The sequence below is a fragment of the Coenobita brevimanus genome, chromosome 95 (assembly GCF_032717465.1).
Source record: "Coenobita brevimanus isolate Jiangsu-jjx chromosome 95, ASM3271746v2, whole genome shotgun sequence".
NCBI lineage: Eukaryota > Metazoa > Arthropoda > Malacostraca > Decapoda > Coenobitidae > Coenobita > Coenobita brevimanus.
Window position 1 is genome coordinate 34,159,161 of NC_137048.1, and position 27,621 is coordinate 34,186,781.

Genomic DNA, 27,621 nt, shown 5'->3' on the forward strand with positions numbered 1-27,621 from the left:
GGCATATTCAACTCAAGCTTTCATAATGCAATTTTTAGTTCCAGCATTGTTTATATTCATTCCTAGAATTTTGCAAACACTACTTTATTATAAGTACTGTATTTAAAGTTGAGGATAGTATCTGTACCAGGCAATACAATGATAAAAACTTGAATAAGATGTTAAAAAATGATGCCAGCTGAATGCATATCAACACTTTCCAAGAGTTTTCTGTCCCCCACTGAAGAGCTACAATGAATGTATATGAACAATGTGAAAGATGGCAATGGGGTGTTCACCGGTTTCAGAAAAAGGCATGGGTGTCACTAGGGTTCATGGAGAATATGACTGCAATTTCACTTCTGAATCAAATATTGTTTTTAATGTACACCACAAAGGTCTCATCATTTCTATAATTACCCTTTTTTTTGCCACATAAGCACATAAGTTAAAAGAGTTATCAAGTATATAGTATACTGAAATATTATCAACACAGCTTAATCCTTGTATAGTGTCAGTGATCCATATTCATATTCTCAACTATCCCCAATATATGACTTCAATAGGCATCCAGGAGAAAGAATGGGTTGTTAAAAGTATATTAGTATATTTCAGTTCATCTTGTCGTATAAGTTTAAATTGCAAGTTAGTATCTGAACACCATCAGTAGTTGGGCAAGGAAGTTAATTTCATAAAGATATTGAGAATAATTAACCCATTCACTCTGACTCCAAAATTTCAACAATATTCACTCAGCTGAGGCAAACAATTCCAAGTCTGCGTATGGAAAGAGTGCGGTGCCAACAAAGGTAATGCAGAGCTGGGGATGAAAAGTAAGCCACAGTGACATTACTCTTTGGCATAATTTTAATCACTTAGACTTCAATGACTCTTTAATAGTCCGTTCAGTAAAGCTTTTCATTTTTACTTTTGTCCTGGTATCTCTTATTCAGCACAGGAAACATTCAAAGTGAAGGAGTTAAATGTAGTCATCATTAACTCAATCCCAACTACAGTGCTCTCCTAAGCTGAATAAAACTGTTCATACAACAAGCTGCTGGAAAGGGACACTTTCAGACAGTGGCACCAATATACCCATGCAGCCATGCTGCCCAACAGTACACAAGTCTCCCAACTCACTCCCTGTTCCTCAAGAGGAGGATGGTGGATTGCTGGAGAAAGGCAGCTTCAAACTGCTATCCACTGGGTTCGTGGTCAAATGAACCTGGGGCCACTACAACAGCAGCAAAAAAAATAATATTACCATAATGTCCTTCGGATGAAGGTTTTAATTAAGTGAACTTTGTCATTAAAGTTCATTGAACAATCTCTTAATTTTTTACATGATCACACCTTTCACAAACTGACATGAACCAATCCCATAATACCCATTTCAAAGTGTATGGGCCCTGAGGCCAGGCTCTTATAGTCCAGGTCATATAAGGGTAGGGCACTGGCATCTGCCCCTGATAAGTATTACATGAACTAGAAATTTTATTGAAGATACATACATGCATCAAGCAAGTTCCTTCTATCTTGTCTTCTTAAGCCAAATTTTGTACACAAATACTACCAAATGCCACTTTAACATACATATTTGTGGGATATCTGGAACAACAAAACAGTGCAAAGGAGGTAAATTCCAGATAAGAAAGCTAAAGTAAACATCCAATCCCATATTTTGGGGGTGTACAGAGGCCCAGTGCAAGGCTATCACTGTTCAAACCATTTAAGAGTAGGAAGCCATCCTACTTCCCTGGCAGCATTTAACAGGACAGAAAAACTTCCAGTCAGCTCTAAGCCTGCATCATTTTAAAAGCCTACCTTTTCACTGGTGTCACTAGTAATCTAACCAATGGTCTGAAGGGAACATGATTTTAAAATGGCTGACTTCTCACAAACAAGCACATGCAAACACACAAACAGGAAGGCTCTGTGTCTTGGAAAAATAACATGCATGGTTCACATTAACTCTTGCATGATGCATTTCCTTTCTCACTGGCTGGTTATCACTCAGTTGAGCCAGCATACAACATGAGGAGAAACATAAATAATGTACTGCTCCACTTGCATCCTGTACAGGACTTATTTACTTGCATAAGGTTTTTATCAGTACACTGGGAAACTTTGTGATACTCTATAGAACAGTGTTTTCTTAGCAATGATTTGGTTGTGAGCAAACTCAATCCAAATACTTTCATAGTGTATAAACCTACATTAATAGAAGTGTAAAAATAAAAAGAAAAGAAATGAAAAAAGAAAAAAAAAAATGCCTTGTGCACAGACAGAAACCTATGCATGTCATACAAAGCAAGTGTTCCATTGTTCATAGTACAAAACAGGATGTTCTGGAAATTTAGTAGTAGTCTGAAGTATCAAACAAATCATCAGCTACTGTTAAAAATTTTCAGTCACATTACACTTCTGCCCTAGAGATATATACTGTATATATTAACAGAAGTCAGTGTGAATGGGTTAACAGCCTAAGGATGTGGGTGTGATAAGGAAACAAAGGGTGGGGAACAGCACCTGCAAACTTTATGGTACAACTATTAAAGCATCAAACTAACTTATAATTTTTTGGTAAAACACTTCAAGACTTCTTATATTTTTTTAACTATTAATACTTTTAACCTTTTCACTGCTATGGACACATTCGGGTACTTTACTCTGGCAAACACGAGAGGACTACGCTCAGCCAACCAACGTCCTGAGCAGTTAGAGGGTTCAAAATTCTTCCTCACCTCCCTTACTTTGCTTTGGACACATTTACTGGGTATTCTGGCAAGCAAGAGAGTACAGTATTCTGTTCAGCACAGGAAATTCCTTAGCAATCAAAGGGTTACAGTTAAGCCATATAACCACAAAAATATATGAAACAAGTGATTGCACTCTTTATTGATTTATTTACTGGATTTCCATTAATGTTCTGGTGCATTTTTTGTCTTGTACTATGGTCCAGCCGTTATTATCACAATGCTGTGGTCTTGGTATTATTATTTTTCCTATTCTTGATGTACCGTAACAGATAATTCATGACATAATATGGTTCACTTTGCCATTTATGTCAATCTAATGGGTGACTTGGAAAGAGGCAATTTACTATTTTCAGCAACAATATTAATCAGCCTTTTCTTACATGGTATTGCCATGCTCTACCAGTGAAGTACAATACAGCATTTAACAGAACTCCATTATCAAAGACAATGGATTAATGCATAACCTGAATTATTTAAAGGCTCATCAGGTATAGTTTGCTTGAATTTCTACTTGTACATCCACACTATACTTCAATGCAGCAAATGCTCAGAACCATTAAAAAAAAAAATAGAAAATCTTTAAATTATTAATGTTCAATACTATTATTCTCCTCCTCAAAGCTGTATAATGTATATGAATATATTGGGAAAAAAATGGTCAAAAGGTAAAGCGACGTAGTAACCAGAAATCAAGTGATGTGAAAGACCTCAGTAGCATTTTTTATTGACAGACTTCTACTACATTCTTTTCTCATTACCCTAAGCTGTATTTTGGTGCCAGAATGGACTGCAGTTACTAGTGGGGGTGTGTCACTGCTACATCTCTAATATATTGTAGGTATTTTCTAAGGTTCCTGGGTAAACACTGGTTAGAATTAGTTGCTTGAAAGATACAGGACACTGTTTAATAAAAACTGGTGGTTGGCTTCTAGGTGGCACATAAGTTACAATAGAAGCAAGGGCAGAATTAATATGCACTGTCTGGATATTATTTTACTTACTGCTCCTTAACATCAAACTTAAACCAAAAGAATGAACAAGATGATATTCATGGTAATAAAGCTTGCCAATATGATTTTAAAATGCATTAAACCTATAATGTTATAGCACTGCCATACTTACATGAATACAAAATATTGAAAGGCAGTAATTGAACTGTTACATCTGCACAAAATTTACCTATGTCCATGGTCATTAAAATGTTTTCCGGCGGCTAAATACATGGCAGAATTGCTCTAGTATCTTCTACATCAGCTTGAAACTTGGCTGTGGTGTTAATAAGGTTGTAATGCACTTCACTGCTTCACATGACCTCATCACTTACAAATGGAACTGTATTCTCAAGGGCACCAGAGGCTCCCTATCACCTCCTCCTTACCAATTTATGTAAAGTCCTAGTTATTAAGAGATGTGCTCTAAATATACAGCAAATTTTTACTTACAACTCCAAGTGTAAATTGGAAGAAATAAGCAAATCAGAATTATGTGTAGCACTGGAACTTTGATAAGCAAATGGTACATACTGAGGACTTGACAGCAAAATAGAATATCAAATAACTTATACTGAGAACATACTGTAATGTAAAAATATGAACCTAGATTTTCATCATTCATTCATCATCCAATCCTACGTTGCCCCATGAGAAGCATAGGGGCCCGGAGCTAGGCAAGTTGGTCCTGACATTTAAGATGAGAGTGACCAGCCTCACTCATCCCTGAGTGGCATTACATGAGCAATAAACCCCAACCACCCCTTGGATATAAACCTACACAGGCTCAATCCGATTGGAGCAGCGTAATTACCCACTAAACCACCAGGCACCAAAATTTGGTTATATGGTTACCACCCACTGTAGTAAATGGTTTCCTGGTGCAGAGGAAACCATTTGGCTTGCCACTCTTGTAAAGTCACCCACAGGCAGAAGGAAGAGGAAAGAATGAAGGAAAGAAAGACAGATGAGGGAGTGTAAAGTCAACCGTAGGGAGAAGAGTGAGGAAAGAATGAAGGAAAGAAAGACAGAAATGGACGGAAAGAAAGAAGGATGGAGGAAAGGAAACAGCAGACATCCGGGTACAGCACTACATCGAGTGAGTGGATGGTTAGCGCCCCCACCTACCACATGCCATTGATTCCCTGCAGTAACTAATATCTACTTTTGGATGGATGTCAAGGAAAGGAGAGCGCTAAAGCTAACCATATATCTCATTCGTCTCGCAAAAACATATCTGACATTACAACTGGGAACTGAGCCAAGTTTGTTTGAGAGTCAGGCCGATGGAACATTATTAACAGCTTGTAATTTATTTTTGCAATATACCAATAACAAAAAGATGCAAGTGACGAAGAAAGGACTCCTACAATTTCCTTATTTTATGTCTAGAAATTGTGCTGCCAAAATGGAACTGTAAGTTAAACAGCTAAAATGAAATGCTTCTAGTTCACAGTTTCAGACTTCAAAACAATTTTCAACTTGATCACAAGCTACCGGTATTTCAAGTACACAAAGTAATTCATCTACTGTTTAATAATTTAAACAACTTTCATTGAAAAATTGAATAAGGACTACAATATAGTGCATTATGCAAAATAAACTGCCAAGAAAGAGGTACTATGGAGCCTCATAAACCAACATGAACACAGCCCACAGTTCTCATAATAAACAAAATGCAAACCAACTGGAACTGAAAACAATGAGCATCAAAGTGTGAGCAATGTGATATGGAGGCTATCCTTAACTCACCCAATAATGAAAAGATGGAGATAAGATATAAAATTATAGTTACAGAGTAATAATGTAACTGCTACAAAATAATGGATATATGAGAACATGGCATTCATCACTCTAAAAGGATAATGTGTACCCGGTATCCCTTCTTAAAGTGTAAGTGTGGGAAGCCTGTGACAATGTATCCTAATCACAGTGTGTGTCAATGTGAAGCTTCTTGACCCCTTCCATGTGATGTCTTTTTCGATTTTATTCTCTGTTACCACCAAACTATTTTACTCAGCTAACAAGACCTCCAGTACTGACGGGGTTAATTAAAGATGGTTTCATCTATCCCTTCCAGTTGGAAAAGTCTCACCTAAAAGGAGAAAACTCTTATGGAGATAGCAAAAAATAAATCAGGACATCATTGTATTGTAGGGGTTATGGAAGATGACTAATATGAGACTAAACTTTGAAGTACCAGGCTGTGGCATTCCATCCTGGCTATTGTCAGACATGTGGCATATTATCACATGCCACAGCTCCCTGATTTCCATGTATCACTGTCCATTAGAGTGCTCAAGACAACATCTCAACCTTTACCATTACAGAATTATCACAAGGATACCAGGAGTATAGTGCTGGTGACAGCACTTAGGCCACATAGTTGTACGTGTTTGGGTTGTCCTTGTCCCGCTCCATGTAATCTCGGTCAATGAGGGATTCTATTCTCTTCTTCAGATCAGCAGGCTGTCAGGAAGAACAGGACTGTTAATTAAAATGGACACATGTGCTATATGATTAACAGTATAGTACCAATGCACATCTGTAAATTTTCATTACTCCACATGCTTAAAGTAAGGAATACCAAATTTACTAACACCTGTATATCCTTAAAAAGACACTGTTGATATCATTACCACACATACCGATACATGGTTATTTATTTATATATTTCCATCCATCATCCAATCCTATGCCACCCCATGAGGAGCATAGAAGCCTGGGGCTAGGCAAGCTGATCCTGACATTTAAGATGAGAGTGACCAGCCTCACTCATCTCTGAGTGGCATTACATAAGCAATAAACCCCAACCACCCCTTGGATATTAACGTGCATGGGCTCAATCCGATTGGAGCGCCTTAATTACCCACTAAACCACCAGGCGCCCCATTATCTAAAATACATGGGCACTGCTGTTCCCTGTTTATCTACAGATGGAAAAGCCATTTCTTATCAACTGAGTACTTGAAAAGCATTAGAACTGACATGAATAAATAATACACTGCTGGATACATACCACTTGTTTTTCAACACAGTCATCCTGTACTCTTACACACTTATGTCAGTAATGCTGTAGTGCTGAGTCTCTCCCAATAAAACTTGTTGTCATAAAAAATGGGATATTCACCTACTCCTTTGGTACATACATACATCATCCAATCCTACGTTGTCCCATGAGAAGCGAAGGAGCCCGGGGCTAGGCAAGCTGGTCCTGACATTTAAGATGAGAGTGCCCAGCCTCACTCATCCCTGAGTGGCACTATGTGAGTAAATATCCCAACCACTCCTTGGATATAAACCTGCACTGATTTAATCCAATTGGAGTGCCTTAATTACCCACAAAACCATCAGGTGCCATAATTTGGTTATATGGTTACCACCCAGCATAGTAAATAGTTTCCTGGTGTACAGGAAACCATTTGGCCTATCACTTAGTGTAGAGTCACCCATAGGCAGAAGGAAAAAGAAAGAATGAAGGAAAGAAGAAGAGAAAAGAAAGAAGGAAAGAAGGACATAAGAGGAAATGGCAGCCAACCGCAAGCAGCAATACATCGACTGAGTGGATGGTGAGCGCCCCCACCTACCACAACTCCTTTGGTACAAAAACCCATATTTTTCCCTATATATATATATATATATATATATATATAAAAAAGGGGGAGTTCTCTGACTGGTAAGCATTGTTAAGGTAAGCAACTTCTAACATCTGATGAACCAGTGCAAAATTTTGCTCTTAATACTTGTGCAAATTAGTTAACCCCATTTTTTCCAGTGAATTACAAGTGAAGGCAATAAATCTCTTTGAAGTCTCCTTCCAGGTTTCTAGGTGGGGGCACTCACCATCCACTCACTCGATGTACTGCTGCTCTCGGGTGTCTGCCCTTTCCTCTCTTCCATCCTTTATTCCTTCCATCCTCTTCTGTCTTTCTATCCTTCATTCTTTCCTTGTCCTTCTGCCTACGGGTGACTTTACACTCCCTCTTCTGCCTCTCTTTCCTTCATTCTTTCCTTTTCCTTCTGCCTGTGGGTGACTCTACACTGAGTGACAAGCCAAATGGTTTCCTGTACACCAGGAAACCATTTACTACACTGGGTGGTAACCATATAACCAAATTTTGGCACCTGGTGGTTTAGTGGGTAATTATTGCGCTCCAGTCGGATTGAGCCGGTGAAAGTTTATATCCAAGGGGTGGTTAAGGTTGATTGCTCATGTAATGCCACTCAGGGATGAGTGAGGCTGGTCACTGTCATCTTAAATGTCGAGACCAACTGCCTAGCCCCGGGCTCCTACGCTCCTCTTGGGGCAATGTAGGATTGGATGATGAATGGATTGATGGATGAAGTCCCTTTCAAGGTTTCTGGACTCATTCCACCATTGTGGGTGAAAAGAAACACACCAACAAAAATTACAGTTACATAACCACAGAACTGATTTGCAGTACCTTATGAGCTTCCACAACAATTATATATTATAGCACAAGACATATGGATATCCAGCATTCAATTGTACAATAAAAAATGGTGAAGACTATAAAGTACATCCCAGTAATCTCAACATCAAACATATAAACCGTTTAGCAGACAGCATACCTTAACTGGAAATTTGAGTTGGTTGTAAAGCTCGGTTATCAGGAGGTTGTGAGGCAAGACTTTACGCATTTTCATGATTCTAACTATGGCAGCATCGATCTGGTACTGGCGGTCCTGGAACACTCGCTCTTCAGTCTGCTGTTGTTCCTCACTCTGCAGAGAACACAACAATACAATAACAAAGAGTAAGAAATATGAAACCAAAAGGAGACATATTACCATAATCTTAATCCTTTCAATCTCATATTTTCCAATTTAATCTTGCTGTCATAAGATGTGTTTACTTATCATGGAAGAAATTTTTCAATTGAGGGCTTAGATACAGCCTTCATTATTCCCACCAGTTCGAAAAAATCTCTCCTATGCTGAATAAAATCTGAAGGAAGCAAGAATATACAATTATAATATTGCACTCATCCAGAAACTAAAAGGGTCAAACCACAAACAAAGGGAAACTATCTAAGGACATTTTCAGTCGCTCATCATCCAAGCCTTTGAAATGTTATGAAAACAAAAAATAAAGAGGCAACAGCTAGTCCCTCATTACTCCATGATAGGTGTTAGGACTCAGCTAACACAGCTCTGGATATTTAACCCTGCAGAACATGGGGTAGTTAACACTTACAGTCAAGTTTAACCCCAGTCAGAAAACTCTCCTGAGCTAAACAGTCATGTGGCCAGTAACCAAAATAAATGCAAACAATAATATGTGACCGAAGAAGTCAAGAAAAACTACAGTAAGTTTGCTAGAAAAGAGGGGCTTCATCACTCACTCCTACTTCCTGACAGCATTAAGAGGAAAGTGGGGCTGCCACATCTTTATATCATACTGGATCCCAATAATAAATACAGCCACCTGCCAATCTTTTCTCATGCCTTTTGAACCACTGGGGGGTCAGAAGGAGACTGACCTACTTCCCCTGGCAACATTTCTATCTATCTATCTATCTATACCCTGATGCCCTAAACCTGCAAAGGGTGGACGCAGACAAAATGCCTCCAAGTCACTCTGTCATCCACCATTTGACTGCCATCCCCCCATCTCACTCCCCCCTCCCTCATGTACCTCTCAACTCTATCCCTCCACCTTATCCTCAGTCTACCCCTCCCTCCATTTCACCTACATACACCCTCTTAGTCAGTCTTTCATTCTACATGATAAAAATAAAAAAACTTCAGTCATCTTTTGAGAGTTTGAACCACTGTGTTTATGGCATGGCTTTTATCCTTGAAAGTATTCTACAATGGGACCAACAGGCATCCTGATGATCCTGAAGTAAATTCACTCATAATATGCATCACAATGAACAGATTACTGAGTCAGGCAGTGCTCTTACAAAACAGTAATAAATATACACAGCAATCAAGCAGTTCCAGCAGAACGGTAATAATCATGAATTCCCACCGTTTCTTTCATCTGGATCTGATTAATTCTAATTCTGAAGAGCTGGTTGGTGAACTCCTTATTATAGATGAACTTGTCTTCATCATTAATGTCTTTACTACGAGGTGACTTCTGGACAACTCTTGCCTTTCCACAGGCTAATGACTGCAGAGTGCGACGCAGTTCTCCATCCTGCAATAATAAGCCATATCAATCAACTTTAGATACTACCATATTAACCTATATTTCCTCTTACATAATACATGCAATTCATACTCCCATGGAGAGAGAGATGAGAAATTCAGTACCAATAAATTTCAGCAAAGACAATCCTTATCATCTAACTACTTATAACCTGGTAATAAACAAATCACCTTTGCCACACTGCCCTTCACCATCAGGATGTCCCTTCTCCAACCCACACCACCCTCATACATATACCTCTCCACCCCATCCCTTTATCTCATTCTCAGTCCCCTCCCCCTCTCCCAATCATTATATATTACCTTTTTTAGTAATCTTTTAGTGTCCAAGTCACAGAAAATTATTACCAAGTCACAGAAAATTACAAAAAACTATCAGTTAAAGTTCCACTGCTCTCTATGAAGCTACTTCCCCAATTCCACCCACTTGAAATGATTGTTGCCTGCACTCATTCACATTCTCTACTACCAGTAATCACAAACAGGTAATCAGTTTATCTGACACATTTCTTGCTGTACTTCATTTACTCTCTGCCCAAGGAGCAGCCATGGTAGCTTGTCTGTAATGACTACTCGTATTATTTTGAAAATATCCATTCATCCCTCCATCATTCAATCCTATGTCATCCCATGAGAAGCATAACCCAGAACTAGCAAGTTGGTCCTGACATTTAAGATGAAAGTGATCAGCCTCAATCATCCCTGAGTGGCATTACGTGAGCAATAAACCCCAACCACCCCTTGGATATAAAGCTACACATCCTCAATCCGACTGGAGCACCGTAATTACCCACTAAACCACCAGGTGCCATAATTTGGTTACTGGTATATGGTTACCACCCAGCACAGTACATGGTTTCATGGTGTACAGGAAACCATTTTGGCTTGTTACTCAGTATAGAGGCATTTGTAGACAGAAGGAAGAGGAAAAAATGAAGGTAAGAAAGACAGAAGAGGAAGGATGGAAAAGAGGAATGGGCAGACACCTAAAGCAGCACTACATCGAGTGAGTGGATGGTAAGCGCCCCCACCTACCACTCTAGCCCTACAGTCTTACTGACTTTTTATCATTCATCATAAATATGTAAAATAATTTGGTACTACATTTCAACCACAAATTAATTAAGTCACAAGTCTGCATAATGCAATTTTTCCCAGAAGCTGTTCTATACTCCATGTACATTTCTTGATTATATGTCAAAGCCTGCCATCAGAGAGGGGAGGCAATAACATGTGGTCAACAAGAGTGTATCCCTCTTAACCCCTTGAATCCATTTTGTTTTTCTCCAGTTTTATCTTGCCACCTCTCCAGATTGTTTTGTTAACACTGGAGAAATCAATTGTTATTACAGAGTTGAAACAGTTTCCATTAATCCCTTCACAATCTGGTATTTCAATCTACACTGGATAATACTGTCTGAGAGAATCATAATAATGTCACAGGGACATTATCAGAATGAATGTGTTACCATATAATCTCCAATCTTTTAGTTCTACTCGCAGAAATTACTGCTGATCTTGCCCACCTTTAGGCAACAATGATTACACATAATAAATTTCAAAATCACCTCTATCAGTATTATGCATTTTATGTCAGTAAGAGCTAAATTCATCATGAAATAAACAATTCCATGTTCATCTACCAACCTCAATATTGGTTCCCGAAGCTATGTCGGCCAAGCTCAGAATATCCGCTTTGTTAAACAGTAAAAGGACTAGGGCCTGAAAGAGCGACACCTGAAGTTCCTTGGGGCCTAGTGGAAATGCCGCCTTCAAAACACAGTGACCTAAAGTTGGCTGCCACTGGAATAAAGGGGAAAAGTACAGTGAAACTCTGGATACAATACTCACACTCTGCCTTTTTTCCCCAGCCAACACTGAATGATTTTAGGCAGGTCAGAAAAAAACATCACAGCCAAAATGTTAAAAACTGTCTCAACTACAGACAACCTGAATAAAATACAGTACTGGCATCTAACTGCAACAATACTGGCACTAATGCATCAACATTATCATCACCATTATCACCCATACTGAATTACTAACAAATAAGGTGGATAGGATTTTTAAAATTCATCCATCATCATCATCTTCCAATCCTGTATTGCCCCATGAGAAGCATAGGAGTGTAGGACGAGGCAAGTTGGTCCTGACATTTAAGATGAGATTGACCAGCCTCACTCATCCCTATGTGGCATTACATGAGCAATAAACCCCAATCATCCCTTGGATATAAACCTACCCAGGGTCAATCCGATTGGAGAGCCTTAACTAACCACTAAACCACCAGGCACCATAACTTGATTACATGGTTACCTCTCTGCGTAACAAATGGCTTCCTGGTGTACGGATTAAAAAAAAAAAGTAATTAATAATCAACTCTAAGATTTCTCATGGGCCACATCCAGGTGGAACACCCTAAACCACCAGTCCACCAGGCAGCCATCATCATACAGATGGGGTTATATATAAATAATGAGATGCAAGACAAACTAACCTCAAATAACTATGCCTTACCTGAAGTTTCCTGTTGCAGTGTTTAGCTAGATAGAACTTTGTGAAGATCTGCTGATAGTGTACCATCTCTGGAGGCATATTCACTTCCATCAAGGGGTAGTTTGGCCAGTACCCCATTGTTAAAATATTTACATTAAGCTCAATTGGCGTACTGCCCAAGTGTGAGTTCTGTAAGAAAAAGATAATAATTAACTGCATACCACACCATCAACACCCCCATAGGTTGAAGGGTACAGCTGATGCTTTCAACAGACTGAAAGCAAAACCATGTGCAAAATACTAGCTACCTACTTTCAAAAAGCTGTTGAGAAAAAAATTGATCTCGGAAGTGTAATACGATCTGTGACATGGTGAGGTCTCAGCTTGGACTTCGACTATTTACTTGTGGCTGAATGTTTCCCGCCTGCACATTATGACTGTGTGGCTGGTACCCAAGCTTGCAGTCATAGTCATTCTCATGGTAGTACCATACCTCCCAAGACCAACAAACCCATTCATCTACTTTTTTCTTTTTTGTGCGAGGAAGAAGGAACCAAAGACTGAGCCCACAAAATGTTCCTCTAAAAAAAAAAAAAAAAAAAAAAAAAAATATCAAGATCCATTCATTTCAAGATGCCTGGACACACTGCATTTGAAGTAGGAAATACAGACAGAGGGAGACAGTTCCAGAGTTGACCAGATGCATAAATGAAGGACTGGGAGTAACGGTTAACTCTTGCATTAGAGAGCTGGACAGAAAAGGGAGGAGAGTTTACTAGATTGGTGCATCGCGCTCATCGCACAGGAGGAGGGATGCAAGCAGACAGTTCAGAGAAGCAGTGACCATTGAAGTAGTGACAGAAATGAGATAAAGAGGCAACAGTGCGACGAAGAGACAGAGGTTGAAGGGAGCCAGTAAGAGGAGGAGAGTTGATGAGAAGGTCGATGGTGCACTGAAGAACAAGAGCAATTTCAGCCTGCAGTCCACTAGGTTCAAATTCAGATAGGCTTGGGGCTACTACTACAAAAACAGCTAATATTCCAACTTGTAAAATTTTACAACAAATTTAAATAGTACTGAGTGAAAACAGTCTAAACTATCATCATCATCATCCGGACCTCCTTTCTCACCGTAGGGCAAGATGAGGAGCAGCAACATCCAAACTACCATAAGTGCATTACCTGCTTGAATGCCAACATTATATCTTTGGACAGCTCCATATCTTTAAACATCCCTTCTAACTTGCTAGTGAAGCCTGGCCCACACTCCTGCTTCAGTTTGCTAAGCATACTCTTCTCTGCATCAACACTTGCTGACTTCCCAACTAACAATCTCTTTGCCAGGTCCTGGGGGGGGGAAAAAAAAAATTAACTCCTCTACTCTGATTATGTACTACTTCAGTTTATAACTGCTTCAAGACAATTTACTTAACTTGGGGTTTTTAGTAGGTTTATGGTTAGCAAATGGTATTTCAAAAGAATAAATGAATGGTTATTTTCATAAGAACCAATAAACTGTATAACCATGAATGCTTCCATAAATGAGATAAATAAACAAGCAAATAACAAGAAAGACTTAAAATCAGCCAAAAAACAGATACTGTAATTTAATTTATACTATGAGATATACCAAAGGAACTACATGGACTGTTTATTTAAAGCAAAAGCAATTTATCACTGATCTGAAAGGAAGGAAAACCAAAACAGATGTCTAAATATACAGTAACATAATCCATCCATCCATCCATCATCCAATCCTTCGTTCCCCCATGTCGAGCATAGGAGCTCGGGGCTAGGCAGATTGGTCCTGACATTTAAGATGAGAGTCTAATAATAATAACAATAATAATAATAATAATAATGATAATAATTAATAAACGGGTGACTTTACACTCCCACTTCTGTCTTTCTTTCCTTCATACTTTCCTCTTCCTTCTGCCTGTGGGTGACTCTACACTGAGTGACAAGCCAAATGGTTTCCTGTACACCTTCCTTGTGTCACTCTACTTTTCACTTCTATTGCACATTTTCCTCTCTTTTCTATCGCTGCACCAGGTATTTGAACTCTCTCACCAATTCCAGTCTCTCCTTTCACTGTAACTTCACACTGGAAGTCACCTTCTCTCTCAATAACCATCGCTTTACTTGTCTACATTAACTCGCAAGGCACGACACTCACAGACATCATCAAAACTCTGCACCAGTCTACGAAGTTCTTGTCCAGTATTTTCATTCAATCAAATGCCCATTTACCCTTACACATGCTTCACTACCACCCACAATACTCTTGACAGCGCCTAGTAGCTTACCACCTACACCGTACATGTGCAAAACCTTCCACAATCCTTCTCTGTCTACTTTGTCGTATGCTCTTTCCAGATCCATGAATGCCATAAACACCATATAGTCCTTCTCACAAGCCTTTTGCACTATGTCTCACTGCACATATTTGATCCACACATCCTCTGCCACTCCTAAAGCCACCCTGTTCATCACTCACCAGGACTTCTGATATCTCTCTTACTTTCTCTATAATAATTCTTCCACATACCTTCCCTACCACACTCACGAAACTTATGCCACAATAATTCTTGCACTCACTTCGCTCACCTTTATTTTTGTGCAGGGGTACAATCACAGTTTTCTTCTACTCTGCTGGAACAGTTTCACTCATCTATGCCTTCCTGCATATCACCAACAAGCACTTCATTCTGCACTCTCCACTACACTTAATCATCTCTGCATACACCTCATCAACCCCAGTTGCTTTCCCATTTTTCGGCAGTTTCACAGTGTTCTTCACCTATGCAAGTGTCACGTTTCTTATCACTGCATTCCTTCTCTGCACCCCCCCAAAACCAATCATGTTTACAGCAGCTCTGCTCTCTCTATTCCTATTCATCAGGCTTGCAAAATATTCTTTCCATATGGTCCTTACTTCATCCCCATGGGTTAATAATCTACCATTTACATCCTTCACACTTTCAACTTTCTTTCCGCTGTCACTTCTACATTTCCGCACCTCTTTACAGAATAACTTCCTATTTTCAGAGTAATTTGCATTCATCCTTCTTCCTACACCATCAGGTGCCATAATTTGGTTATATGGTTACCTCCCAGCACAGTAAATGGTTCCTGGCGTACAGGAAACCACTTGGCTTGTCACTCAATATAAAGTCACTCGTAGACAGAAGGAAGAGGAAAGAATGAAAGAAAGAAAGACAGAAGAGGGAGTGTAAAGTCACCCGTAGGCAGAAGGAAGAGGAAAGAATGAAGGAAAGAAAGACAGAAGATGAAGGTAGGAAGAAAGGAAAGGGCAGACACCCTACACAGCACTACATCGCGTGAGTGGATGGTGACCCAACCCCAATGCTACCCCACTGCACCCCGCCCAACTCTGCTCCTACCTCAGTGCACCCCATCCAACCACAATCCCACTCCAGTGCACCACACCCAAATAATAATAACAATAACAATAATAATAAGAAGAAGAAGAAAAAGAAGAATAACAATAATAATAATACAGTAATAATATTAATTTATTTTTTTTCCCCTGAGGACAATCATTATAAAATTTACCTTTTTGTAGAAAGCTTCAAAAACATCCTTGCCATGAATGAACCTGAAAAGCACCATAATCTTGTCCAAGAGGCGCTCCAACTCATCCTCGGTGGCTTCCTTGTTACCTGCACGCAGCTTGCTATCCACAAACTTGGCTACAAAATAGAATATAATTACGGTCTGAGAAACTTAACTTTCATGGAGCATGCTGAACATACTTCTAGGTCTACGGTTGCCTGTTCTGATTTATGGACCCTATACACTCTATCTATTGGTGAAACAAGATGATGATGATGAAATATAATAGCATTCTGCTCTCTAAGCTTAATGGTTTACAGAGAAACAAACACACACAGAAATGATAAAAAAACTTTAATATCCCCTTCGATATGAGAGTTCTTTCCTAAGTAAAACAAAACAGTCTGGCGGTTGCAAAATGTATAATACAAAATTCTTGTTTGCATGAAGTGTTCCTTTTAATGCTTACAAAAACTTCTAATATGTACTTGCCTATCAATTCTGCAGGCTTATTCAGTCTCTGATTGATGAAGTGCTCAAATGCCTCTTTAAGAGCAAGAACAAATTTATCTGATGAGGTGAAGCATTCCGTGACAATGCCATCCATTTTGTCCTTGAAGTCCAGTAATTCCTGCACCATACTCTTGTCCTTTTCTGGGTTGATTACAATTGTCTTGCCATATGACTGCAAACAATACAAATGGTCAATTCACTTCCAACATCCAGGATACCATTATCAATTTCATCCTAACTTTGGTTCCCCACTAATAAATTGAGAGAAAAACACAGAAAAGAACAATATGGAAATGAAACTAAACACCAATACACAATGAGGAGTTTACTACTGGCCAGTCTGGCTGGATGAACAGTAACTCCCTCACTACAAAGGTGTGTTATTCATTTTTGTCAATCAAACCATCAAATAATCTTCTTATTTACGTAAGACCCCTAGCAGCGAAAAGGTTAATCCATAGTATATAATATGTCCTGTCACTCTCATAGGCAGTGGTGCACTGAGGTGGTAAAAGACTGGGTACATACCAGGAAACACATACAAGATGTCAAGAAGAAGAAATTTCCCAGGGATTTAATTCGTAGTGCAATCTTGATAGATGTCACCAGCAATCTGAGCCTGCTGCACTTACCAAGCCAACTGTAGTGAAAGGATAAGATATTCCTATGTTTTACAGCTAATATATGAATACCTTGATATAAGCATTAAAATGTGTGCAGAGATCCTCTAGTCCTCCCTTGATGCGTGCAAACAGCTGGTAGATGAGAGCAAGGTCACGCCGTCGATTCTGATCAAGAAGAGAATCTAGGCCCTTCTGGAGGAGAAAGGTCTTGTGTTCACTTAACAGCTGTTTTTCTACACAGTAGATCAGCTGTCGTCTGTGGGAATAATTTGTATTTAGTAAGGCTCATTATCAGAAGCTTGACAATCTGCAATTCTGAAAACTGTCAACACGGTTTCAAGTTTTGAGGGTTTCACTGCGTTAAACCATGTAGTCAGTTGAAAGTAAATGAGAAGAACAAACAGTACTCATTCATTCATCAGCAAGCAGTGTACATATACAGTATGATCCCATCCTAATGTTATTATCTGGGCTGGTACATCAAGAAAATAGTGACACTTAGAATACTGATAAAATGCTACATGAGAGGGCTGTATGTTACTAAACTGTATTCCCTTAAGCTACAATAACTTCATCTAAAAATCTAGCTGATTACTGTTTTATTATACTCCAGCTAACACTAGATGAGATTTCTTGCCACTGGAAAACTCCCCATGCTCTAAGGCTTAAATTCAAAGCACACTCATATTATTCATTCATTCATTCATTGCCAGACACCATGTATCCCAAACGGGGTGGCCAAGGGCTTAGAGTTAATTGTTTTACAGGGAGGGGCACTAACAAAAACTGAACTACTGTAATGGAATGGCATAACAGGCCTATACTTTTGAGAGGGTGGGATTGGAAAAGTTTATATCCCATAGGTGTATTTCATATTTCTCAACTCAACAGTTTTTCATAATATACCTTCTTGTTTTCACACAATGTATCAGTAAGTCATACAGCCAATAAATGCAGTTGTATACAGTATTTGCAGCAATGCCACTGTGATGTTTATAGGAGACAAAATGGGGATAAAAATTACTGATGCCACTGAGGCACTGTAAATCACAAAGTTAACTTCTTGAATGCTGAATAAAATTGTCTGGCATTAGCCTAAATATAATTCCTTGGAGTATGAATATTGGTGACAGGGTTATTCAAGGTAATTCTTTAAGCTTTTCATTATTTGTATGTCTCTGCTGAAGCAAACTGTCTGGTGCTGGCCTGAAAATTTTACCCAAGTGCACCAGCCACAATGAAAGGGTTATGCTACTCAACAGACGAACCAATCGAACATCTTTGTCACGTACGGTGAATAATGATATAAATGCTTTCATAACTTACTTTGTAGACATATCTAAGTAGTGAAGGACTCTGTTATTCTCTTCATTAAGTCTCTTGTCAACATGTAGCAGGTACTGTGGAACATCTCGGTCCTGCGTTAGTCTCTGACCCTCACGAAGGTAAAGTTGTTCTGTTGCAACTAAAAATCTGAAAAAAGGGCAAAATCCTAACCCATCCATCATGCAATCATTTACTGCCCCATCGACAGGGTACAGCCCCTGAGCTATGCTGCTTAATCAAAACATATAAGGCAAGGGTAACCAGTCATTTGCTAGCTACTAAGTGATAATACAGTCAGCAAAAAACCTAACCATCCCTCAGATTTGAGCCCTTATGGGTCATAGGTATGAGCATCCTTACCCTACTCATTATGAATGAATACATACATATATACATACATACCTTCCACACCCTGCCCTTGGGTGCCTCACCCTGCCTCAGAACCCCTTCTTATGATGATGATGATGATGATATACATATACATATATATATATATATATATATATACTCTCTCTCTATATATATATTTAGTGTATATATATACAGTACATCGCCCTAGTATGCGAAATCCTAGTATGTGAAACCCTTAGTGCGTGAGGATCTGTTTTTAACATTTTCCTAACCACAGTAAGCGTCATACCCACACGATGCGAGGTGGCAGGAAAAAACTGCCCAAAACTGGTGTTTTCCGGTGTGAACTCTAAGAGCGACACCAGCCTCTCCCCTATGCACCACCCTCATCACCCGTTACATTCAGGAATCCAAGGAAGCAGTGCCTTCTTTTGCAGAGCCAATTCCTGGGGAGGAACTAGAGGATGAGGTGATGTCAGTGGTGTCATCAATCAACTTTGAAGGACTCATGGAGGAAGTGAGTGAGGTGGCTCAAGAATGTGTTGATGAGGAGGTTGGTGAGGTGGGTGGTGCAGCTGGGAGTGCATTGGGTGGTGCGGCGGGTGGTGCAGGAGGTGCACACTAAGTGCCTCACCCTGCCTCAGAACCCCTTCTTATGTCCATCAACCCTGTTGTCTTCTTGATGAAGGTGAGCAGCCATATTTTTGTTATTTCAGTTATATCTAAAGTACTGTACTGTACTGTATATGTCTTAGATATTTTCCCTCAGACGGGTAAAAAAAGTCACCGATAGGGGGGGGGGGATCGCCCATATGTTAATTTTCCCATTAGTTAATGTATTCCTAGTACGCAAAATCCCAGTACGCAAGCACGTCTGCCCCCCATATAGGCACGTACTAGGGGGATGTACTGTATGTGTGTGTGTATATATATATATATATATATATATATATATATATATATATATATATCCATCCATCCATCCATCATCCAATCCTACATTGCCCCATGAGGAGTGTAGGAGCCCAGGGCTAGGCAGTTGGTCCTTACATTTAAGATGAGAGTGACCAGCCTCACTCATCCCTGAGTGGCATTACATGAGCAATAAACCCAAACCACCCCTTGGATAAAAACCTTCACTGGCTCAATCCAATTGGAGCACCGTAATTACCCACTAAACCACCAGGCGCCAAAATTTGGTTATATGATTACCACCCAGCATAGTAAATGGTTTCCTGGTGTACAGGAAACCATTTGGCTTGTCACTCAGTGTAGAGTTACCCACAGGCAGAAGGAAGAGGAAAGAAAGAAGGAAAGAAGGAAAGAAAGACAGAAGAGGAAGTGTATATATATATATATATATATATATATATATAGTGCCAACTCTAATATACGGATGTGAGACTATGGTGTGGCATGAAAATGAAAAGTCAAGAGTAAGAACAGTGGAGATGGGACTCCTGAGGAATGTATGTGTAGTACTGAGAGTGGATAGGATACGGAATAACTTGATTCAAGAAAGATGCGGAGTAAGGAAGTCTGTGGACACCAGAATCGAAGAGAGTGTACTGAAATAGTTTGGTCATGTGGAGAGAACGGATGACAACAGAGTGGTGAAAAAGGTACATCTGAGTGAATTTGAGGGAGGAGGGAGGCGATGTAGGCCAAGAAGAAGGTGGAGGGATATGGTGGATGAGTGTGTGATGAAGAGAGGTATGGATGTTGGTAAGGCTAAGGGACTGACAAGACACCTAGCTGGAGGGATGAATTTTGTGCGGAGAAGCGCATGACCGGGGATCTGGCACCCCTTCTTAATGTGACAGCGTTCGGATTGGCTATATCAGATAAAAATATGTAAAGCTACAGAACGTGGTGAAATTTTTCTTGGCCTATCTGATGAAGCCAGGAGTTTGATGGTTTGAATGATGAGTGAATGGAAGCGTGGCTCATTGAATTGGGCAAACTTTGGCTGTCGGGACATTGCAACTCCTCACCCTGCCCTAGGGTAGGAAAGGAGGTCCAGATGATGATGATGAATGATACCAGTATATAATATATATACTGTATTTCAATTAAATATAGGGTGACCAAGGATCCTGGAAACAAGGAGAAAAAAATCATGAAAAAGGGAGAACTAAAAAGAGTATGAACTGTGAAATGGGCCAGAGACTCATTTATACATCAATCAAGCCCTCAGAATCCTAGCTCCACTTTACTCTTAATTTTTCCCTAAATTCATTCCTTCATATAACATTCAAGCTTTCAAAATTCTCAGTGCTGCCCCACAAGGTTAGACCCCACAAAAATGTGCTTAATGCGATAATTACTAATCATCAATCAAGAGAAACTGCAACTGTTCACACTTACTTGCTTTCAAAGATCTTGTGATACACTTGTAATGAAGAAAGCATTCTTAATAACGATTTCACAAGAGACCTGTCAATGGTTTCTCCTGACCGCTCCTTCTCTATCATCATCAGCAAACCATCAACACATCGATTTTCAACAACAACTTCTTCTAATATATGTTGCCGGAATAGTTCAAGGCCCATGTCCCTGTAAAGATTTGTAAAAATCTTAATTTTGTATCCTGATATAAAGTATAATTCATATCTTTCCAGCCTAAGAGACCACTGTAGTCCTTTTACCTTAACCTGGCCCAGATTTTGTCCTTTTGCAGCTTATTTCACAAAGTACGGCAGCAGAATAAGCAATGCTATGATTCTATATCCTTTCCATAGCACTTCTTCATGATTAGCACCATAGAACAGTGTCAATCTCCTGCTACAAGTCAATACTGATGATGAAGTAGCAGTTTTAGGCCAAGTCAGAGTAAACAGGGTATTGGCACCTCTTACAATAATGACTGCCAGTATAAACAAATGTTCTCAGTGCTAACCATATTGAAGAGACGTGGGCATTTTGGAGGACGTAACCACGGTCGAGTGCAAGAAAGATATTGCAAACCATCTTCATCTGGTGGCAATGGTGAGTCCAGCAATCGTTCAGTTGTCGCAGGAACGTCAACCGGTCGCTGGTTCCACTCAGAAACTGATTCAGTCGTGACTTTATGTGCCGCTCCGTCAGCTCTGGGGATCGCACGTTTCAGTTAACGAGTGACCAACATACAGGTATCACATTATCATTAAAATTATTCATAGCCAATTGTGAGGTGCATCCTAAGAAGGAAAGAAAAGAAAAAAATAATATATAAATATATAGCTAGACAGATTCATGAATACTTATATTACCATAAGGTGGAGTAGAGAATATTGAAGACTTCAGTAACTGAATGGATGTGTGGTTCATTTCACTGGGCACTCTATTGGCTGGCCTAATTTTATATCACTTTGCACTTCCTACTTCTGGATCCTACCCATTCCACATTTAAGTGTTCAAAACATTTATGGTGATTATGATACTGAAGGTAATGAAAGATTCTAAAAAAATAATTTTATACAAAAAATCCATCCTTCGATCTTTTGCCACCTCGTCAGGAGCATAGAGGTCCAGGGTTAGGCTACTTAGTCACTCATCAGAATGGGAACATATTCCAATCACTCCTTGGATGTACATCCTTACTGGCCCTTTCCGGCTGAAGCACTGTAATTCACTATGGTACATCACCAGGAATCTACTGTACTTAGTTATGTGGCTACTATCAAATGTAGTATATTTAGCAATGGTCACATAATATAAAGTTGATATTTTAAAACATATCCCTGAAAAATAATGAGGAATGCCTGAATCATTTTGTCCCCTCCTGTACCTCTCAGATCAAAATAAAGGCGTGATGGGTCTTGCTGTGTGATGAGGTTGTCAACATAGCGATACAGATCCTCCTGAGTCAGGTTGTCACGCAGTTTCCTCGATTCCTGTATGGCCACAACTGCCTCTTGTAAGAACTGCCATGACTCAGCCACATGATCCACTGCTGACTGGTTGCGTTCTGCAAAAATACAACGGTATTGTAATGAATAGTATGAAATGCTTATCTAATCTGTTCTGTACACTGACTTCCAGTTGTGACATTCTTGTTACCACCAAGTTATATTATCCGGATTAAAAGATGCCTCTCATACTGAAGGGTTCTGAAGCAATCTCAATTTGCCTAACCCCTTCTGAATAATCATGTCTTCTCATATATATATATATATATATATATATATATATATATATATATATAAGCTATTGGTTATCAATATGTACAGGTAGCTGGTGCCTTAACCACCACATTATTGTGTCTATGGGATTAACAGACATACAAGTGATGTGTATAACCCCCACATCAGCAAACGAGTGGACTTTCTCAAGCTAAATAAAAATGTACAGTAGCAACAACAATACCCGGAACAATAAAAAAATTACATTACTGTACCAATGAGGTTAATAAAGATATTTCTTAGCCCTTACATAATGACTGGACTTGCCGAAGCTGAATAGTAGTTTGTCCTTAATATTCAAAACAGATATTCATAGTGAAGGGTTTAATTAGTTTGTTAGAACAATGCAATACTAGTGATCACACCTAACTTACAGTTCAGAATGTAAGACAGTAAAACTTTGCTGTCAATCAAAAATAAAACTCAGGTGATAATTATGTTTCTAACTCATGGTTTAAGGACTGCAAATATTAGAAAAAAAATCAAAACAGCTAAACAATGAATTATGGACATGATGACGACTATACCTGCAACAGAAGAGCCATACCCAATACTGATACTACTGTACTTTGACAATACTGTAATACAAGACACAGCCGTTTTACAGTAGGCTACAGGTATTGTACAGCATGCTCTTTACTAATTTACTTTCTTCTGATCCTTACCAGGTGTCACTACACAAACAACACCATACACAGGGTGACACAATGGCACAGTCAGTCTGGCAGTGGATCGATATTTGGGGGTCTCTGTTGTGAGATGGAGTCCTCTAATGTCCACTAAGTTTGTGGGATGGATGTTCACAAGCTAACATCGTCCACAACAATAAAATAACCAAACCTACTGTACATCACAGCATTGTCTACAACCACTTTGTTATCATCTGTCAGTGGTGGCTTTAGGGATGGGAAAACTGAAACCACTCGAGGTCTCCTCACAAAGGGGGCACCAAAATCTGGCTAATTTCATAATATTAATGGAAGATACTGTATTTTAAAAGTAATTCTAGTTTTCATTCTTTAACTTAGCATCATAGTTAGGTAAAAATAAATTAAAAACTGGAATGTTTGTAGAACTGCTACTGATATTTTAATGCCGGGATAACAAAATCACAAGTTATGCTGGAGAGTCCCACTGGACTCTCTTGCCCAGGGCTCTACAAAGGGCAAGGCCATTGCTGCAAAGCTTTTTTTCACTACCTATAGCTTGTGCCTGTCTTAAGCCTTCTCCTAATCCCCCTATGACTGTATCATGGTAAATATGTCTCTTTACCATAGGCTGTTCTTCAAACTGAGACAACAAGGGAGCATGAAATTCCGTTTAGGCTATCTGGCAGTTATGTATGGAACAGCAGTGAACATTGCATGTGGCATTTGTTTTATTTTCTTCTACCTTGTCCTTCATTTCCAGTGACCTTGCTTTCTAAATGCCCAACCTGTCATCAAGATCCTCCTGTTTCTGCTGTTCGTTAGCTGCGCAGTCCCTTAATTCAATTACATTTCCTTCAAGTTCATCTTGTTTGTTCACAAGTTCTACTGGCTGCTTCTCAATCTGCCTCATGAACTTGTGTAACTTTGCACTACCATGTTTACAATAGCTACAGTACCAAGATAAATGTTTTCCTGACTCCTCATTTACCATGAACCTATATATCTCTCTGTGTATTATGGTACCAGTACCACATTTCACACACTTCACAGTTTATAGTTTTATCCTTGGCCTTAACACTGTCCTTACATAATCTGCACTTTGCCATGTTTCCTTTTACAGTATTTTCTTCCTGCTACACACTCGCCTCGGCTCCTTCACCATTACTCATCTTGATTTTTGTATATTGTATCTTTAATATAAAGTTATTGTCACACCCTGATGCTCTCCCGCATATGCATGACAATATCGGGCAACTTCTGTAAACTTTCCCTCAATATTTATAAAACAAATATGGCACTTATATGGAGCTCCATGGGCACATCTATGCACCACGTTACCATTTATTTAACATCTACATATAAACCTGTTTTCTCTGCATGCTGTGACCGAGGACCACACATGGGCACAAATGAGGGGTAGAAACCTTCCTTCCTTTTACTGAGACGAATTTCAAGCAGTGATTTTAATGGGTAATGGAGATGCCCAGTTACAAAAATGTCCCTCAACTCTTCCTACCTCCAGAAAGGAGGATAGTGGACTGCAGAATAGGAGTAACTTCAACCTGCAGTCCACTGCATTCCCATTCTGATGAACTTGGGGCTACAAATACTATATGGTAACTGTGTAATAAAAACTCACAGTATCCAACTTGGCAAAAGTCTAATACTGGTGTGCTTTTACTATACAGTACTGCCCAGTGCTAGAAGTTTTCAGGGTATCTCAAACAACTAGTAAAGTGCAGCAGCTACACAGGGCAAGTCCTGCACAAGTACCTGCTATTAAACCATTCTAAGCAGTATGAAGTATGAATACTGTAATAATATGAAGGATATCTGGTACCTGGTACGGTAGCTACCGTAACAGTTTATAATGCACAAAGAAAAGTACTGCACAGTAGATATATGCATGCTCAGTTAAGTTCAACACTCTGAACTCAGGAGGTTTCCCAGTAACACTATCATCTGACATTTGCCAAAGCAAAATACCATACAGTACAGGTACGGTATAGTAAACAGCTAAGTCATCACTTGCCAATTACAGTTTTAAATCACAACCCATTAATATAGCTATGTATATGTTCCTCCAAACTACAGTATATACTTTGTAGTTATAATGATAGCCTACAGCACTGTAACATCTCATGATAGCAAAGTAGGCGTGATATTGAGTGGGTACCGGTATGTTACAGATACAGTACTATATTGCTATAGGTCATGAGAGTGAGAACATTGTGTTGTAAATAGCTCTGTAACTGCTGCACCTCTGTAAGGAAATAAGTATACTATCACATACAAAGAACTTCCCATCTCCTATTATCAAGTACTCATGTACAGTAGGGTACTAAACATGATAAAAGCCTCCAATACATTTCTGAATCTCCCTATTCCACCTTGCCCTAGGGTGGGAAAGGAAGTCCGGATGATGATGATGATGACAAGGAAAACAGGGTTTGGATGACAAATGATGATGATACTGTAACTTACATTGGTACAGTACAACATTTCTGCACCAGTTAAAGCAATCACTTAAGTATATAGTATTTACTACCATGGTAAAACAAGAGTGAAAAACCTCCTGCTTGGTCAGAAATCCAATGCAGCAAACCATACAAGACCACCTCAACTGGTGCCCCTGATCATTAGACCGTAGCATCTTGGTAAAAATACATAAATAAATACCCAGTAATAGCAACAGCTAATACTACATGACCTGCTTTGAAGTGTAGGGGCCAAAGGATAGGCTACCATGCTTCACCAATGCTAGCTATTGAGCTGAAGTTGTCAAATGTGACTGACATACTGTACATATCTTACTGTTATGATCCAAAGTTCACCTATACATTATACCCTCCCACTATTGTAAATTTTTTCAAATACCGGTATACACCACCTGGTGGATGAGGAATGGACAGTTAAGAATGAGCCACCCTCAGAGGATGATCAGTTCCTGTGGATGGAAATAATACAGGGAACATACACAGGTGGGTAAGTATTGTTTCTTTCACTCTCTAAAGAACTACCGGTATATTCAGCTTGAGACTTTGCTGAACCCCTCTGAGCAAAAGTTATCTGAAAGTAAGAATACCAATATTATCCTTGAGCTGAGGAGATTGTATATACTGGTAGTATTACATATTCAATGATGCCAAGTGAGGCATGGAGGCTTTTACTAAAACTTACAGACTAACAGCACCTACATCTAACATTTTTCTGCCCAAATGTTGAATGGCAATCCTCTGAGTTGTCAGAATGTCAGACACACCTGCCTATAAAGGAAAATCCAAGAAATTTTTCATCAGGTGTCTATGAAACTACAAAGGAGCAGTGAAAACTGCATGGACAATTTTTAGCAATTTTCAGATTCTAGATTTAGGTTAACAATGTACCTCCAATGGATAAAATTTGATTCTGCAACTAACAATCTGCAGCCCCTTCCTCCACTATGGCTCCTCTCCCTCCCATCTAACTTGCTTTAATATGTAATCATAACATACAGCCATACACGTCTAGGCAATACTGTGATATCAAAACTAAGCATAACACAATCCAAATACCTTTAAAATTCTTAATGGACAATATTTTCTTTTCAGTGCCCTGCTTCTTCCCCAGAACTGTGGTTTTGTTGACACCATTAGGGGCCACAGAAAAGTTTGCTAGTTTTTGATTCTCCATGATGTCTGAGTGCCTACAAAACTTCTTATGAAGGTGGGGACAGTCCGGAGAACCCGATGAAAATCTCTTCCTCTGGCCGTTTGTTACACTCTCACTGACAAAGCTTGGCCTCTGAGAGGACATCATATTCTAGTCTTCATGTAATTATATGGCCTAAGCCACCCTCACGCCGTAGCCAGCACTTTCACCACCACACACAGTTGGCTCAAATTATCTACACGTCCACATATTTGGGTGAGTGGAAAAAGACATGGTTGAGAACACAAAATAAGGTGACGACGGATTGTACAATAAGCGGTGTGTGAGCTACAGTGTCCGGGACCCTGCACACCACGCTTGCT

At 39.4% G+C, this 27,621-nt stretch overlaps 1 protein-coding gene across 1 annotated transcript; it reads right to left on the minus strand.

The window, feature by feature from the left end:
* Positions 1-924: 924 nt before the first annotated feature.
* Cul4 (cullin 4) lies at positions 925-27,563 on the minus strand. Its single transcript, XM_080282862.1, has 14 exons — positions 27,163-27,563; positions 22,565-22,744; positions 21,695-21,884; positions 21,163-21,351; positions 18,445-18,591; positions 17,188-17,374; positions 16,475-16,667; positions 15,983-16,119; positions 13,586-13,750; positions 12,425-12,592; positions 11,555-11,710; positions 9,726-9,896; positions 8,321-8,473; positions 925-6,196 (listed from the first exon to the last, which is right to left on the minus strand). Exons 1-14 carry the CDS (start codon positions 27,404-27,406, stop codon positions 6,101-6,103), a joined length of 2,376 nt encoding a protein of 791 aa, XP_080138988.1. The 5' UTR covers positions 27,407-27,563; the 3' UTR covers positions 925-6,100.
* Between the last annotated feature and the right edge of the window lie 58 nt (positions 27,564-27,621).